The sequence below is a fragment of the Macrobrachium nipponense genome, chromosome 26 (assembly GCF_015104395.2).
Source record: "Macrobrachium nipponense isolate FS-2020 chromosome 26, ASM1510439v2, whole genome shotgun sequence".
NCBI classification, from domain to species: Eukaryota; Metazoa; Arthropoda; class Malacostraca; order Decapoda; family Palaemonidae; genus Macrobrachium; species Macrobrachium nipponense.
In genome coordinates this window covers 28,718,378-28,733,377 of record NC_087215.1, presented here as the reverse complement: position 1 = coordinate 28,733,377, position 15,000 = coordinate 28,718,378, and the positions used below count along the sequence as shown (strand labels likewise).

General features: G+C 36.2%; 2 protein-coding genes across 2 annotated transcripts in view; both read right to left on the bottom strand.

Moving 5' to 3' along the window:
- The window catches only part of LOC135200103 (uncharacterized), a 120,010-nt gene that overhangs the window by 75,202 nt on the left and 29,808 nt on the right, over positions 1-15,000 (bottom strand). The window lies entirely within an intron of this gene.
- The window catches only part of LOC135199611 (uncharacterized), a 33,011-nt gene that overhangs the window by 13,350 nt on the left and 4,661 nt on the right, over positions 1-15,000 (bottom strand). The window contains 3 exon segments of the mRNA XM_064227768.1: positions 2,034-3,321; positions 3,439-3,613; positions 13,885-13,966. Of these exon segments, the coding sequence (XP_064083838.1) occupies positions 2,034-3,321; positions 3,439-3,613; positions 13,885-13,966 (1,545 nt within the window).

Here is a 15,000-nt window from a genome sequence, read left to right as displayed (position 1 = left end):
ATATTGTATATATACATATATATGAATGATATATATATATATATATATATATATATATATATATATATATATATATATATATGTAAGCCACTCTAGAGGGCTAGCAAGAATCTCCCCAAGCCAGGAACTCCTCACAGGACGCCATAGGTATTTTAACGGTCATTCTCTCTCAGATTAAAAAGAGCGTCACCTCTCCCCGGCACCCCCCAAAAAGTTCGTTGGTGTTTAGCGTCACCTATATTGGCACCCATTGGTCAGTAGACCTAAGGAGAGGTGCCGGAGCCAATCACATCCTGGAGGGAAAATATCGGGGGTTGTGGGGACGTGTAGGAAATGGAGAGAATGCTAAGGTGTTTCCTTGAGGGTCAAGGCAGTAAGGCGTCGGTCAAGCAAGAGGGTGGGCATACAGTTTCCTCTTGTTCCCTCTGCCGCTTTCCATCCTCGGTCCGAAACTCGGGTTTCTATAGGAATTTAGTTTTACTCCTCACTCGGACCCTTGTGTAACTTCATTAGAATATAAGACCGGTGTTAAATTAATCACTGGGCGTTTGAATTCTGCATAACCCACAGTAACTTAGAGAGACCCACGCGACCCAGGTCGGGGTCATGTGTATATATATGTTTATATATATGTATACATAAATAGCCAGATGAAAGGTGAAAAATTAAAGACAGGTACCAAAGCGCTATCGTGTATTGCGTACACTTCTTCGGGGTAGAAGTGTACGCAATACACGATAGCACTTGGTACCTGGTCTTTAATTTTTCACCTTTCATGTGGCTATTTACATACATATTTGTCACATGCTCTTTTGGTGACTTATTGCTGGTATATATATATATATATATATATATATATATATATATCTATATATATATATATATATATATATATATATATTATATACATATATATATATGTATAGTATGTAGGTATATATATATATATATATATATATCTATATATATATATGTATATTGTGTGTGTGTGTGTATGTATGTATATGTTTATATATGTATATTTATATTATATAATATATAATAACTGTTAGTATGATGATATTATTAGTATGATGATATTGTTGAGAAATCAAAGCAAAATTATGAGATATGGGCAGAAAAACTAAATAAGCTTATTTTATGTTCTCTCCTGCCCTTTTCTTTTAGTTTTGCTATGCTATTGTAACATTTTCTTAAACTGTATATTTGATTTAGTTGAAATGACTCCACAGTGTTTTGGATACAAATTTTGATATTTGAAGATCATAGCTTTCTTTCATTCTTTCTTGCTTCAATTATTGGCATTTCTATGTTCACTGTCACGATTATAGAAGACCTCAGATGACACAAGTATATTCCAGAGTACTAAACATCCACCACCTGGTAAGACTAGATATTGAATTGTTCGGCCACCAGACTAATTTAACAGTCTCCAGACAGGCATGGTCTTCGATTGAAATTGTCCCCGTAGTTATTACTTGCCTTATACATAGTACGTATGTATGCTTTTGTCTGTTGTGTCAAGTATTGTGTGTTATTTTACAGTCAGTGCCAGTTTCCCTTTATGTTCCATTGGCTGCAACTTATGATGAATTCTGGAGGTAAAAAGAATATAAAGGATTGCTGTGTATTGTTAAAAAAAAGAAATCTCTCTTGCAAGGGATGGCTCAGTTGCAAAACAATTGCTCTTCCCCAGTTGACATTTGGTTTTTGGTCTCTCTTCTTCAATATAGAAATTTGTGACATATGTCAAATATTTTTGTCAGAAGCATGAAACCCCTAAACTTGGGTGGAGTTATGTGTTGTACCGTAACCCTATTTGTTATGTGGAATATATCAAGCTGCTCTACTTATATGGATACTCTGCTGATTTGAATATTGAGAAATAAGTTGCAGGATGAACAAAAGTTACATTACAAATAAAGTTTCATCACTAGGGTAACCTTACAATGAGTTTTTGATTTACTCTAATATCTGTAAAATTGGCAATGAATTTTGCTTTAAAGTCAATAAAGCATTTTGACAAACCTTACCTTCTCCAGCAGCGCTGTCATCTCTCCTCATGGGTTTGCTCAACATTTTAACTATTGCTGCAGCATCTTCAGCCAGCAACGATTTATCAATTGTGTCTGTATTTAACAGCCTCACAATTGGTGACCATAAATTCATCATTGTCTGGACTCGAAGTGCATTGAGTGACTCATTTGTCTTCAGGTTGAAATACTCCAGTCTGCTGTCAAACCATTCCATCTCCAGTTCATAAGATAGCTGCATGGCCATTGCCACTGTGTAAATGTCTATCGACTTAATGAGGACATGAATTACAACAGGCACATTGCTGTGGTCATCCCTGGGTACTCTTGGAGGCAGGTGCTTATGGTAGTCAATGGGAAAGGAGATCAGCTCACACTCGAGCTCATCACTCTGGTCTCGACAGTCATACTTGAGATCGCAGCGGTAATGAAGGGCAATGCATGTTCCATCATCACAAGTATATTGATCATCATTGCAGGGAGTGAGCAATAAACGTTTCCTTTCTCCAGCTTTTTTGTTACACACCTCCCTTTCTAATATCCACCATCTTCTTCCCATTGGGTAGTCTATCTCATTAGGTTCCATGGAGGCTATGTTATGTCCCGCAACTGTATCCACATAATACCAAATGCCGTTTTCTTTCCTGATTTGATATGAACCATAACCCTTGAAGACCAAATGCCCAAATGCTTCTTGGTAGGCAACAAAGTACACATTACGTAGTTCCCTTTCACAGGTTCCGCGCATGGAGAATCTTTGAGGTTCTGTAAAAATGCACATGGCACATCTTTCCCAAGCGCAATCATCGTCAATCATACCATTCTGGCGGATAAAGGCACAGTTCTCATACCTGAATCCATTTGGTTCATCTGGCGACCAGTAGGATTCATTGTCAACATGGTTGTCATAAGATCGAACCCAGACGTTCTCTTGTCTCTTGTCATTCAGATCACTCCAGTAATACAGAGGACATTTTTCTGACTCAGGCCAAGTGGTATCCAGAATATTGTAGAGGAAGTTGACCTCTTCGGGACTTTTGACTGTTGGGAGATGAGTGCCGAGGGCTTCACATATGTACAGAGCAGTGTCTTCTTCCACACGAGGAAACCAGAAGTAGAGACGTGATGTGTCCTTTTGGCAGAGCTCTGACAAGGACATTTCATAAGTCGTGGCATTACTTAGTTTCCAACCTGCTTCCCAGGAGATATAATTACCTTGAATGTCAGCCATGCAGTTTGCCATTCTTTTGATTTCATCATAACTGAGTACTTTGTCCCAAGCATTAACCTGAGGGATATTTCCAACAGTCCTTGATTAGTATAAACCAGTTAGGCTTAGATGTTCTTCCTGTTATTTGCAAGTTTATTATGTTACAGAAGAAATCAGATGAGAAATTTATATTACCTGAGTCAAGTCGCCACTGTAGCTCTCGTCTGCTGTCTGCCCATTTCCTATTGCTGCGTAGTTTCCAAATGTCGGTCTTCCTATGTTGTAATAAGAGTGCTGAACCATCTCACCGTTGATGAAGGTTTCTGTTTTTCCGGTGGTGTGATCATGAGTGAAACAAAGATGATACCACCTGTGAATAAGAAAGGCCATAGTATTTTCTGAGCGATTAACAGTATAAAATGCTATATTTTGTCATTTCTAATGAGCGTTAAGACATTGCCATCTTTTTCATGGAAAGAGACTACGTATTATTAATGAGCAATCTCATTTGAGTCCTTTATTTATCTTTTGTCTTTTATAACACTGTAGCTTTTTATCTGGATTAATTCTTGTCCTTTTTTTCTTATCCATTCTTTTTGTTGTTTGCTTCAGGCCTAGATTAGATAAGTGCACTGGGATTGCATTTTCGTTGCGATACTAATCTTTGATTTTCTCCTTATTTCAGGAAACGTCAGATGGACCGCCAAGGAAGGTTTAAGAGAGTTTTAGGATCTGGATATGCAGGTGAGTCAAGAGAGTGGTTTAATGTTTGTCTTTGGCGATTCTAATCTCCACAATCACATACACACACACATCACACACACACTCTTCATTTACATTCAACATCAACACTTCACTGCAATAACGGAGAATCCATTTACTGAGGAATGCTACTGGATTAGGGTACAGATATATTGCATCTATATGCTGTATTTTGGTGCCTTTCACACCATTCAGAGTTGTCCTGTAATCCTGCAGTATTGAAAAGCATAATTAACAGTGGCTTAAGGAGAAAGGCATTTTTTTTCCAACAAAAGTTCGTCAACCTTCAAAACCATGCACTCCCCTGCCTTTAGATACAATATATCTGCACCCTAAACCACTGGTTCTCCTTAGGGAAGCTTGCTTCCACTTCAGTAGCATTCCTCTGTAAATGGAATCTCTTTTAAGGCAATGAAGTGTTGGTGTTGAATGTAAAGGAAAGAAAAACAGTTGTAGCCCTAGATGAAAAGTTGAGAAAAGTAAAGGTATGTAGAAGTGGGGGGAAAATGTTAGCTTAGGTAAAAGGATGAACTAGAGTGTTTTGTGATGATTCGACCACGTGGAATTAATGGACGATGATAACTGGCTAAAAGGCAGTATAATTTGGGAATGTGAGAGGGAGGGGGACTGCGGTGGGAAAAGGAGAGGAAGACCTGGGAAGGGTTGAATAGATGGCATGAGTGTGGGATTGAAGATAAGGTATGGAATTAGTGCTGTTGTTGCATCTCTGTGGCCCTTTTTAGACAAAGGGTGTTCCCAGTGTCCTTTCAGCCCCTAGTTTTGAATTGATTTGGATATGGAATTTAGGCCAAAGGCCAAGCACTGGGACCTATGAGACCATTCAGCGCTGAAATGGAAGCTGACAGTAAATGGGTTGATAGGTGTAACGGGAGGAAAACCTTCCATTTCCACTATGAAGCAATTGTTAGGAGAGGGTGGAAAGATGAAGCAAGAGAATATGAAAGTAGGTACAGTAAAAGGAACGAAAGGGGTTGCAGCTAGGGGCCGAAGGCATGCCTACAGTGCACCACGTGAGGTGCACTGACGGTACTACCCCCCTACAGGGCACCCCTAATTGTATCTGCTTTTAAAGCTCTTACTTTACATCCATTCCCGATTCCTTTCTTCCATCTTGCTGCCAACATTGCTGATTGTTACTTCTTTGTGCAGGTGTGGGAGTTTCTCCCAGTTTCATTTTTAGATCCTCAAACTTCTTCTCATTTTCTGGATTCCTTGATCTTGCTGTCCAACTTCTCCAGCTACCTCTTTTCACTGTCTTAAATGCAGAATGGCCCAAAGTACCCCATTGCTTGGCTTTATGACCAAAATTTCAGTATTCATGCTTTCATATGTAATTGGAAAGGAAGAGCGTTAATATCCATTAAGCAGAAGAATGTAGTAAGGTGGAAGTGTATAGCGATGATGAGGCCTTTTGGGTAGGTTCTGGTGGATAATATTTGGGAAGTTTTCTGCGCAGGGATTTCATCCAGTATTCAGCAGTTGATGTATGAATGTGGCTTTGATCATAAGTACTGTCAAAGGCTAAATGTTGAAGAAAATAACGTGTACGTACCTGTAAGCGTAATGTATAAATGTTAAGTATACGTCTATATACTTGCAAGAAAAATCCTTATTACGACAAAGAGGTTAGTCAAAGTCAGATGGCCAACAATTGAATGACTGAGTTATCGGTGAATTGAAATTTTTCATATCCGTAGGCACTTGTAATTTTCATTGCATAATCACATAACGGAAAATTGATTTGGTAAGGGATCTATCGATTTTCGAAATTGCCTTCCCGAGACGCAAAGCATTTTAGAATCTCTATCCTTTTGGAAGCTTTATTCATTCCATTATCGACGAATCTGACTCCAGTCTCTAGTTGGAATTTCAACCTGGGTAATATTTCATAACGATATGCCACGGAGCTCTCTTATTCCCGGTAGGATTTAAAGGGTAATTGTCTGCGCATTCCGGACAGACATTGTGACCTTTAGGTACTGCCTAGTGGCGTATGCCCTTTCAGTGGCTTCGTTTCAGATTTTTCTTGGGGGCGGGGCCGGGGCAAAGGTTTAGAACTTATGGTACAGGCGGGATGGCGAGCGAAGCTAGCACTATTAGCCAAGGCTAGTCAGCCGGGGGTAGGAGGTGGCTGCTGTAAGAACCTGAGAAATTTTGGGAAATTTGTGCGCGTTTTGGAGCATTTTGAAGCCATATAAGATTCACCTTGGAGTGAATTTTACTGTTGTTATTATTATTATTATTATTATTATTATTATTATTATTATTATTATTATTATTATTATTTGCTGGAAGAAGACGTTCACCAATACTACAGATTTTATTGAGAATAATGGCTATTTCAGCCGCGTTTATTTTGTATATAAGTTAAAAGAAAAATGGAGAAACTTCTATACAAAATAAACACGACTGAAATAACCATTATTTTCAATAAAACCCTCATTATTATTATTATTATTATTATTATTATTATTATTATTATTATTATTATTATTTTATATTATTATTATTATTATATTTCAAAGGCTGAGGGAAACAACGTACCCAGCAACCCCCCCCCCCCCCCCCCACCCCCCCCCCCCCCCCCCCCCCCCCCCCCCCCCCCCCCCCCCCCCCCCCCCCCCCCCCCCCCCCCCCCCCCCCCCCCCCCCCCCCACAATGATGCCCCTGCTGTCTTTCACACTTCAACTTGGGTCTGGAGTCAAACTACCCCACGAACCCAAAGCCAATTTCTTTTCAGATTTATTGAAAGAGATCTTCTTGGTAATAGATCACCGATGCTTAACACCTGTGCTGATTGCGACGGTTATTCCTCTTAAAAAAAGAAACATTACTTTTAATTTTGTTTGTTTGTAATAAAGCTCAATTCGAATACTGTTAGCATCTCAGTTCTGCAGAAGGCAACATATATAATTCTTCCGAAGTTCAGAATAAGTTTCAATCTCATGACTCCATACGTCCATGTCAGGCAAACAGTAAACAACGAAAATTCTGAATTGTATTTAAGTGATAATTTCAGTTGGGATATACCTGTATTTAATAAGTCAACTTTCGTTCACTTGGATGTTTTTGGTTGATATTTTTACTCGCAATTTTTGTCCTAGATTCTTTTGTCCTAGATTCAGATATTTTTTACTATTGGAGATATCGATTACTAAGTTTCTTATGGAAAGCAAAGATATGCAAACACAGTTACAGTAAAAATGGTGAAACAGTTAGTTTTAAGCGATTGATCTTTTCAATATCAATATCAATATATATATATATATCTATATATATATATAGATAGATATATATTATATATATATATATATATAAAATACAGATGTCTTTTAAAATCCAATTAACGCTACTCTGTAGATATTAAACGACATCTGTAGCTTAATGATTGTATATAAATTGCGGTGGTGTGATAAAAAGTTCATTGTATATCATATATATATATATATATATATTATATATATATATATATATATATACACACACACACACACACACACATAAATCCATCAAACGTATTATGTACATTTTATTTGTAAATTGGTTTGCATCTAAATCTGGGGTAATTAAAGCTATCAAGCTACATTTTCATGGCTATATATATATATATATATATATATATATATATATATATATATATATATATATATATATAGCAATTGAAACACCAGCAGGGGAGCGACATCTATATATCAGTAAGGACACCAAAGCCAAAACCCGAAACAGCATTTTGTACAACTTTTTTGGGACATGTTTCGAGTAGTGCTATCACTCGTTATCAACCTACAAAATTAAAATGAATGACATTATAGTTCTTGCAATCAAATTCACCATAATAAAATTACATGTATAAAAATTATAAGAGTACGTTAAAATATAGCTAATACTTAAAAAAATTAAAATTAAAAAATGGCTAAATGAAACAATTGAGTAGATAAAATAAAATAAAGCAGAATGCAAATTTAAGTCACAAAAACGGATGGTACAAAAGAACAGTAAATATACTAAGTCGATATACAAACCAGCAGGATGCAGACTAAAAATACAAAAGTGAGGTAACAGCTACATTTCTAGCCAAGGAAGGCTTTATCTTAACAGAATATAAAACTTCTAAAATGACGAGGTCTGTAGCAAACTGGGCAGAGGTTGAAATAGAAAAATCATCGATATGTAAAGGGTGACCAGACTCCTCGCTGTGTTCCCTAACTGCACTATAACTAGGTCTTGTAAGATAATTGGCTGTACGAAATGACCTACCAAGGTATTCAAACCATCTCATCTGAGCTGATGTCATTTTATTATGGTGAATTTGATTGCAAGGACTATAATGTCATTCATTTTAATTTTGTAGGTTGATAACGAGTGATAGTACTACTCGAAACATGTCCCAATAAAGTTGTACAAAATGCTGTTCGAGTTTTGGGCTTGGTGTCCTTACTGATATATATATATATATATATATATATATATATATATATATATATATATATATAGAGAGAGAGAGAGAGAGAGAGAGAGAGAGAGAGAGAGAGAGAGAGAGAGAGAGAGAGAGGGTAATACTGCAGAGGAAAATAAAAAACGAGAACTGCCGAGATCGTTCTTAACGACCCTTTTACTTAAGTAAAGGGTCGTTAAGCCCGAAAAATCTTGGCAGTTCTCATTTTTCATTTTCCTCCATAGCATTGCCCAATATTAATATATAGCATCACGTTTTATATATTTTGTGATCAATGTTTTCATTATATTTATATATATATATATATATATATATATATATATATATAAATATATATATATATATGTATATATATTATATATATAGTATAGTATATATATATAATTAATTAAAATACAGATGTCTTTTAAAATCCAATTAACGCTATATATATATATATATATATATATATATATATATATATATATATATATGTATATATATATATATATATATATATATATATATATATATATATATATATATATATACGTGAACCCCCTGTATTCGTGGACTGTGGATTCACAGACTCACATATTCGTGGATTTCTCTCGGGAACATATGTCCCCATTATTCGCGGAAAATTCTCCCCTTCACGGTATTTTTCTTTGAGAAATATCCACAAATTCCTAGTTTTTTATCAGTATCATCATAAAATGCACTTTTTGTGATAAAATTTTTAAAAAACTAGGTATAAACATTTTTAGTGGATTTTTCTTGAGTTTTACCTTACAAAATGGGCAGTTTTAAGCATTTTTTTAGGGGTTTCAACTATTCGCATGTTCTAGCTGTTCGTGGATGTGTCTGGTACCGTGTGCGGACAATTCCCAGGCGGACAATTTCCATGCGGACAACTTCCATGCGGACAATTGCTAGTATGGACAATTCCCAGGATGACAATTGCCATCCGGACAATTGCCATTGTTTCGAAAAATTTGTTCCTTTCTAAATTAGTTGTTTTGGAAACTACCCAAAATTACTTGATTTCGAAAATACCCAAAATTAGTTGTTTGGGAAAGTATTAGAAATTAGTTGTTTTGGAAAATTATTCGTTTAGATGATATTCAGCTTGGTGAATTGAAGGTAAGTTCATAGCCAATACTTTATCACTTTAGGGGTTCCCTCTGTTGTTTTACTAACTTCAAGAGACTTGGATAGCGAACATTTCTTTCATTTTCTACACCCCTTAGAAATGGCTTCAACTATTAAGAGTGAACGTGGCAACGATATTTTAGTGGATGATCTTCAGTACATGTATCATCGAAATGGATACAATAGTGACAAATCCGTAATTTACTGGGAGTGTACACAGAGGAAAAAAAATCGTGTAAAGCTAGAGTACAGACAAAATCAAAAGAAGAAAACTACGAGTTGATAAAGACCTGCAATGAACATAATCATACAGCCTCTAAAAGTACAGTTGAAGCAAAAAGCGCTATTGCAAAGCTAAAGGAAGATATCTCCTCGAAAAATTTATCTACAAGATCGTTAGTTTCAAGCTGCTTGTCGCCGTTGGATGCTTGCACACGAGCTGAAGTACAAAACGTCCAGCATCTAAGTAGAAATATTCGTCGATGGAGGCAGCAGAACTTCAGTGCTCCTGCAATCCCTACGGAAAGGTCAGGGTTTTGCATTCCAACAGAATTTCAACATCTTTCATCAGGGGAAAAGTTTCTACAGTATGATTCGAGAGCCGATGACCATAATCGCATTCTGATATTTGATACTGAAGTAGGGTTTGAACATTTAAGGAGGTACAGAAACTGGGCTGTTGATGGCACCTTTAAGGTGTCACCAGCAATTTTCTATCAACTTTTTACCATCCATGTCCAAGTAGAGAAGTGTAGTTTTCCTCGTATTTATGCCCTTCTTCCAAACAAAACAGAGGAAACTTATAGAATGCTTTACAAAAAAATTCAAGAATTCCTGCAACAAAATCCATTAACTATAATGAGTGACTTTGAAAAAGGATAATTTAACGCAATTAAATGTACTTTTCCTGACACTAATGTGAGTGGATGTTTCTTCCACGTCTGCCAAGCAAATTACAGGAAAATTGTTGATTTGGGGTATAAAGTTCGATACCACAATGATGCCGAATTTTGTCTTAAGATATGTTGTCTCTTTGCTCTTGCATTTTTACCAGTTGAAGATGTGTCTACAGGTTTTGAGAAACTTTCGGAGGATGAGGATATCCCTTCAGAATTTATCTCGTATTTTGAGGTAAATTACATCGGAGTCATCAGAGGAAGAGGTGGAAATCGCAGAAGAGCCAGTCCATTATTTCCAATTTTCCACTGGAATATGAACCTAAGAACTCAACGATCTATGCCTCGAACAAACAAGTCTCGAAGGATTTCATAGTGCTCTATCAAATAATGCTCAAACAACCTCACCCTAACCTATGGAAACTCATAGATCGTCTCATGAAGGAGGAAGTTTTGTCCCAAACAAAAGTCCTTCACATGGAAAGAGGAGATGAGAGATCTACTACCACTAAGTAAGAACATGAACAAACGCTTACAGCAGGTAGTCACGCGCTATAATCCTGACGATAAAATTATTTTTCTACGTTTCATTGCCTATAACTTACATATATTCTGATGTTTTATAATCTGATTAAACACATTTTATTCCCGTTTATTTTTTATTTTTTAATTCAATGTGATGTTTCAAATAAAACTCTACATAATTTTTTACTGATTGAATGTGATTTTTTTAATAATTTTTTTTCATATATGTTAGCATTCATTTTTTTAAACTAAATGTGATGTTTATAAATAAAAGTTTTTTGGAACATTTATTTTGATACTGCTTTACCTTTGTTATTTTCCTTTTATAAACTATAAGTGATTTAGTAAATGAAAAGTAATCGTGAAAGAACCAACCAGACAACAATTGAACTGTTATTCTGAAAAAAACAAAAAAATAAAAATAGCCAAAGAAAAAATAACTTATTCTGAAAGAGACAGCGAGAAAAATCCTAAGAGAATGGCAGAAAAATCTATAACTTTTTTCTTCATTTTAACCAATATATTTTTGAACGAATGGCAAGTGTCCGGATGGCAAATGTCAGCCTGGCAACTGTCCATACTGGCAGTTGTTCGTATGGAAATTGTCCGCCTGGGAATTGTCCTATAACCGTCTGGTACCTATCCCCCGCGAAATATGGGGGAAACACTATACCTATATATATATATATATATATATATATAGATATATATATATATATATATATATATATATATATATATATATATATATATATAGAACAGTGTTTGCCTGTCAGGCAGAGCCTGCTAGTGTGGACAGGGCCTTACGAAGTGAGATCATCGGATGTCCGATCTCCTCTCGATCCTATCTACGCAGGAAGGAAGAAGTAGCCGGCCTTGCCTTGCCTACCCGCCTTGAAGTTTTAGCTTTACCCTGGTTATTTGTATGTTTGTGTGTATGATATTTGTATGAATTGGTATTTTCTGTTGTTGGTCTTTATTCATATTCTGTTTGGTCATGTGAATTTGCTGAAATGTTATTCACCGTTCAAATTCAGTAGCCCCAGGACTGCAGTGTCTGTCTTTATTTCCTGCCCTCTCTTTTATAGTATAATTTAAGCTCTATGAGTTTTTTCTAATGTAAAGAATTGTTATTCATGTGCCATAGCTTCCGCTTTCTCGTCCTCCATTCATGTGACTGTTATTATTGCTGTATTACCTGCATACCCATACTGCCAAAAATGATGGCAATTCGTGAGAATGCTGTGACCAAGTTACGTTAATTTTGCATACTTATAGAGGGGCCAACGGTGAGAGGCCTTCGTCCTGGGTTGGATAAAAGCAAGTCTAAATGCGGGATTTATTACCCATAGACTTTTGTTGTTACACAGGAAAAAATGGATAAATTAAACTTAATACTTAAACCTTTATGCCAGCAACTGACATCATTATTCACGTATTTACTTGTAGAACCCAGATACGCTTCCCTACTCTCATCCTGACATGATGGACATGTAAGAAGAGGCTGAGTTTTTTATATCCACTAAACTCTTTTCATTTGAAACTTTGTTTCATTTTTCTTTTCTTTTTTTGCGGGTAGACAAGCACAGGAATTTTAGCCCTTCTTGTGTGGTTCCTAAAGTCTCGCTCATATTCATTTTTATCTTTTGGAGCCAAAATAACTGTTTGTTAAATGTCTGTGTACCGGTTATGTAACTTGGCCACCAGGGAAGCAAAGGAGCCAAATTTTACTACTGGTACAGTTAACACAGTTAACAGAAAGCTGAGAAGTAATTAAGCTTTCGAGATTTTTTTTAAATGTCTGACAAGACAGAAGCAATCCGGAGATAAAAAACCATAAAATTTTCTTTGGCATCGATGTTATTAACCTCCTCAGGGAATTTGAACTGGATCTTTCCAAGACAGTGATCCCCCAGGGTTTTTGGGGGTCGTTTTGTACAACTAATATTTCTTGGTTGTCTTTATTTTTATGATATTTAGATTCTTTTGCTCGTGTTTCCGGTAATCCCCAACGGGCTTGTGCTAAACACGCCGCAAAGGTGGATACATACTGGGTTTAATACCCTTTTTGGGGGTCATTATGTAGGAAAGATCCTTTGAACTGTCAGCCACTATAAGAGTAGGCAGCACTTTACCCACTCAGCTGTAGAGGGAATAAAGTGTTGACCTACTGCTTCACTGGTCGGCAGTACAAATCCCCAGGAGGAGATTATTGTTGATAATATCTATTTTGAGAAGTTATTTGTGTATATTTAGATGGTTTAAGTTGGGGATTTCATGCTTTTTGGATGACAATATTCATAGCCTTTACTTTGCTCAAAAATCTCCTCTATAGTTTTTAGTGCCGGCTTTGTCTGTCCGTCCGCCCTCAGATCGTCAAACTACTGAGGCTAGAGGGCTGCAAATTGGATGTGATCATCCACCGACAATCATTAAACAGACCAAATTGCAGCCCTCTAGCCTCAGTAGTTTTTATTTTTATTTAAGGTTTGGGTTAAAGTTAGCAATGATTATGGGTCCGGCACTGCTATAGGTGCCAACAACACAGACCACCACTGGGCATGGCTGAAAGCTTCATGGGCCTCTGCTGATAGTTTCATGGGCTGTGGCTTTCAGTTTCATACAACATCATACACTGCATATAAAACTCGATTGCGCCGAAGACACTTCGGTATATTTTTTACTTCTTTTTTTTTGGGGGGGCCCACTTCTTATAGGGGGAATCCACACCAAATCTCTCATTCACATTAACACCTCATCCTCCCGTACTGGCTGCCATTGTGCATGAGCTCGCGCTGGCAAAAGGCCGACTTAATCTAAAGCAACAAACTAAGCAAAAGTCGTCCTCACCTGAATGCCCAGAGTTGCGTCTTGAGGGGCATGAAGTGCCATGTGTGGGAAATGGCCACTCGCACCTTGTCCACCCAAACCTCTGAAAGTGGACGTTGATGGGTATATTTGAAGACGAGAATGTTCTTAAGTTCTTCGAGAGAGTCTCAAGTTGCTGTTGATTCTGTTTATGATGATAAAACTTTGGAGTCTTTAGTTGATGTTGTTTTATGGCGATAAAACTTTGGAGTCTTAAGTTGATGCTGTTGGTGATACTTTGGAGTCTTTGTTTGATGTTGTTAGGCGTAAAACTTGGAGTCTTTAGTTGATGTTGTTTAAGGCGATAAAACTTTGGAAAAGAGTCTTAAGTTGATGATGCTGTTTATGATTATAAAACTTTGGAGTCTTTAGTTGATGTTGTTTGTGGCGATAAAACTTTGGAGTCTTAAGTTGATGCTGTTTATGGTGATAAAACTTTGGAGTCTTTAGTTGATGTTGTTTATGGCGATAAAACTTTGGAGTCTTAAGTTGATGTTTATGATGGTAAAACTTTGAAAAGATTCTTGTGTTGATGTTTATGATGATGAAACCTTGAAAAGTCTTAAGTTGATGTTATTGATGATGATAAAACTTTGAAATTAAGTTGGTGTTGTTTATGATGATAAAACTTGAAAAGATTCTTGTGTTGATGTTTATTATGATAAAACCTTGAAAAAAGTCTTAAGTTGATGTTGTTTATGATGATAAAACTTTGAAAAGAAAAATTCAAATTTCTTTAATAGTGCGAAAATTTTAACTTTAAAAAATTGTTCCAGATTACCATGATAAAAAAAAAAAGAATTCATCTGAACAAGACAACGGTAGCTTCAAAGAAAATTGCGGGTGATTAAAAATAAGTAAAGAATATACTTTAAATCTTCGCAGTTAAATTTTATGGCGTTTTAATTAACGTTCATAACAGCAAGGTAAAAGTCAATTCGAAAAAGGTTGTTGCATTTTTTTTTCCATTAACAAGAGAAAGATTTATAACAAGTAGCTGCAGTTTACCAAGATAGAAAATTCAATACAGCAAGAAGAAATTGACAATTGAAATTATAGCTTTTTTGGATAAATCTTTTTCTGAAGTTACCGACAATA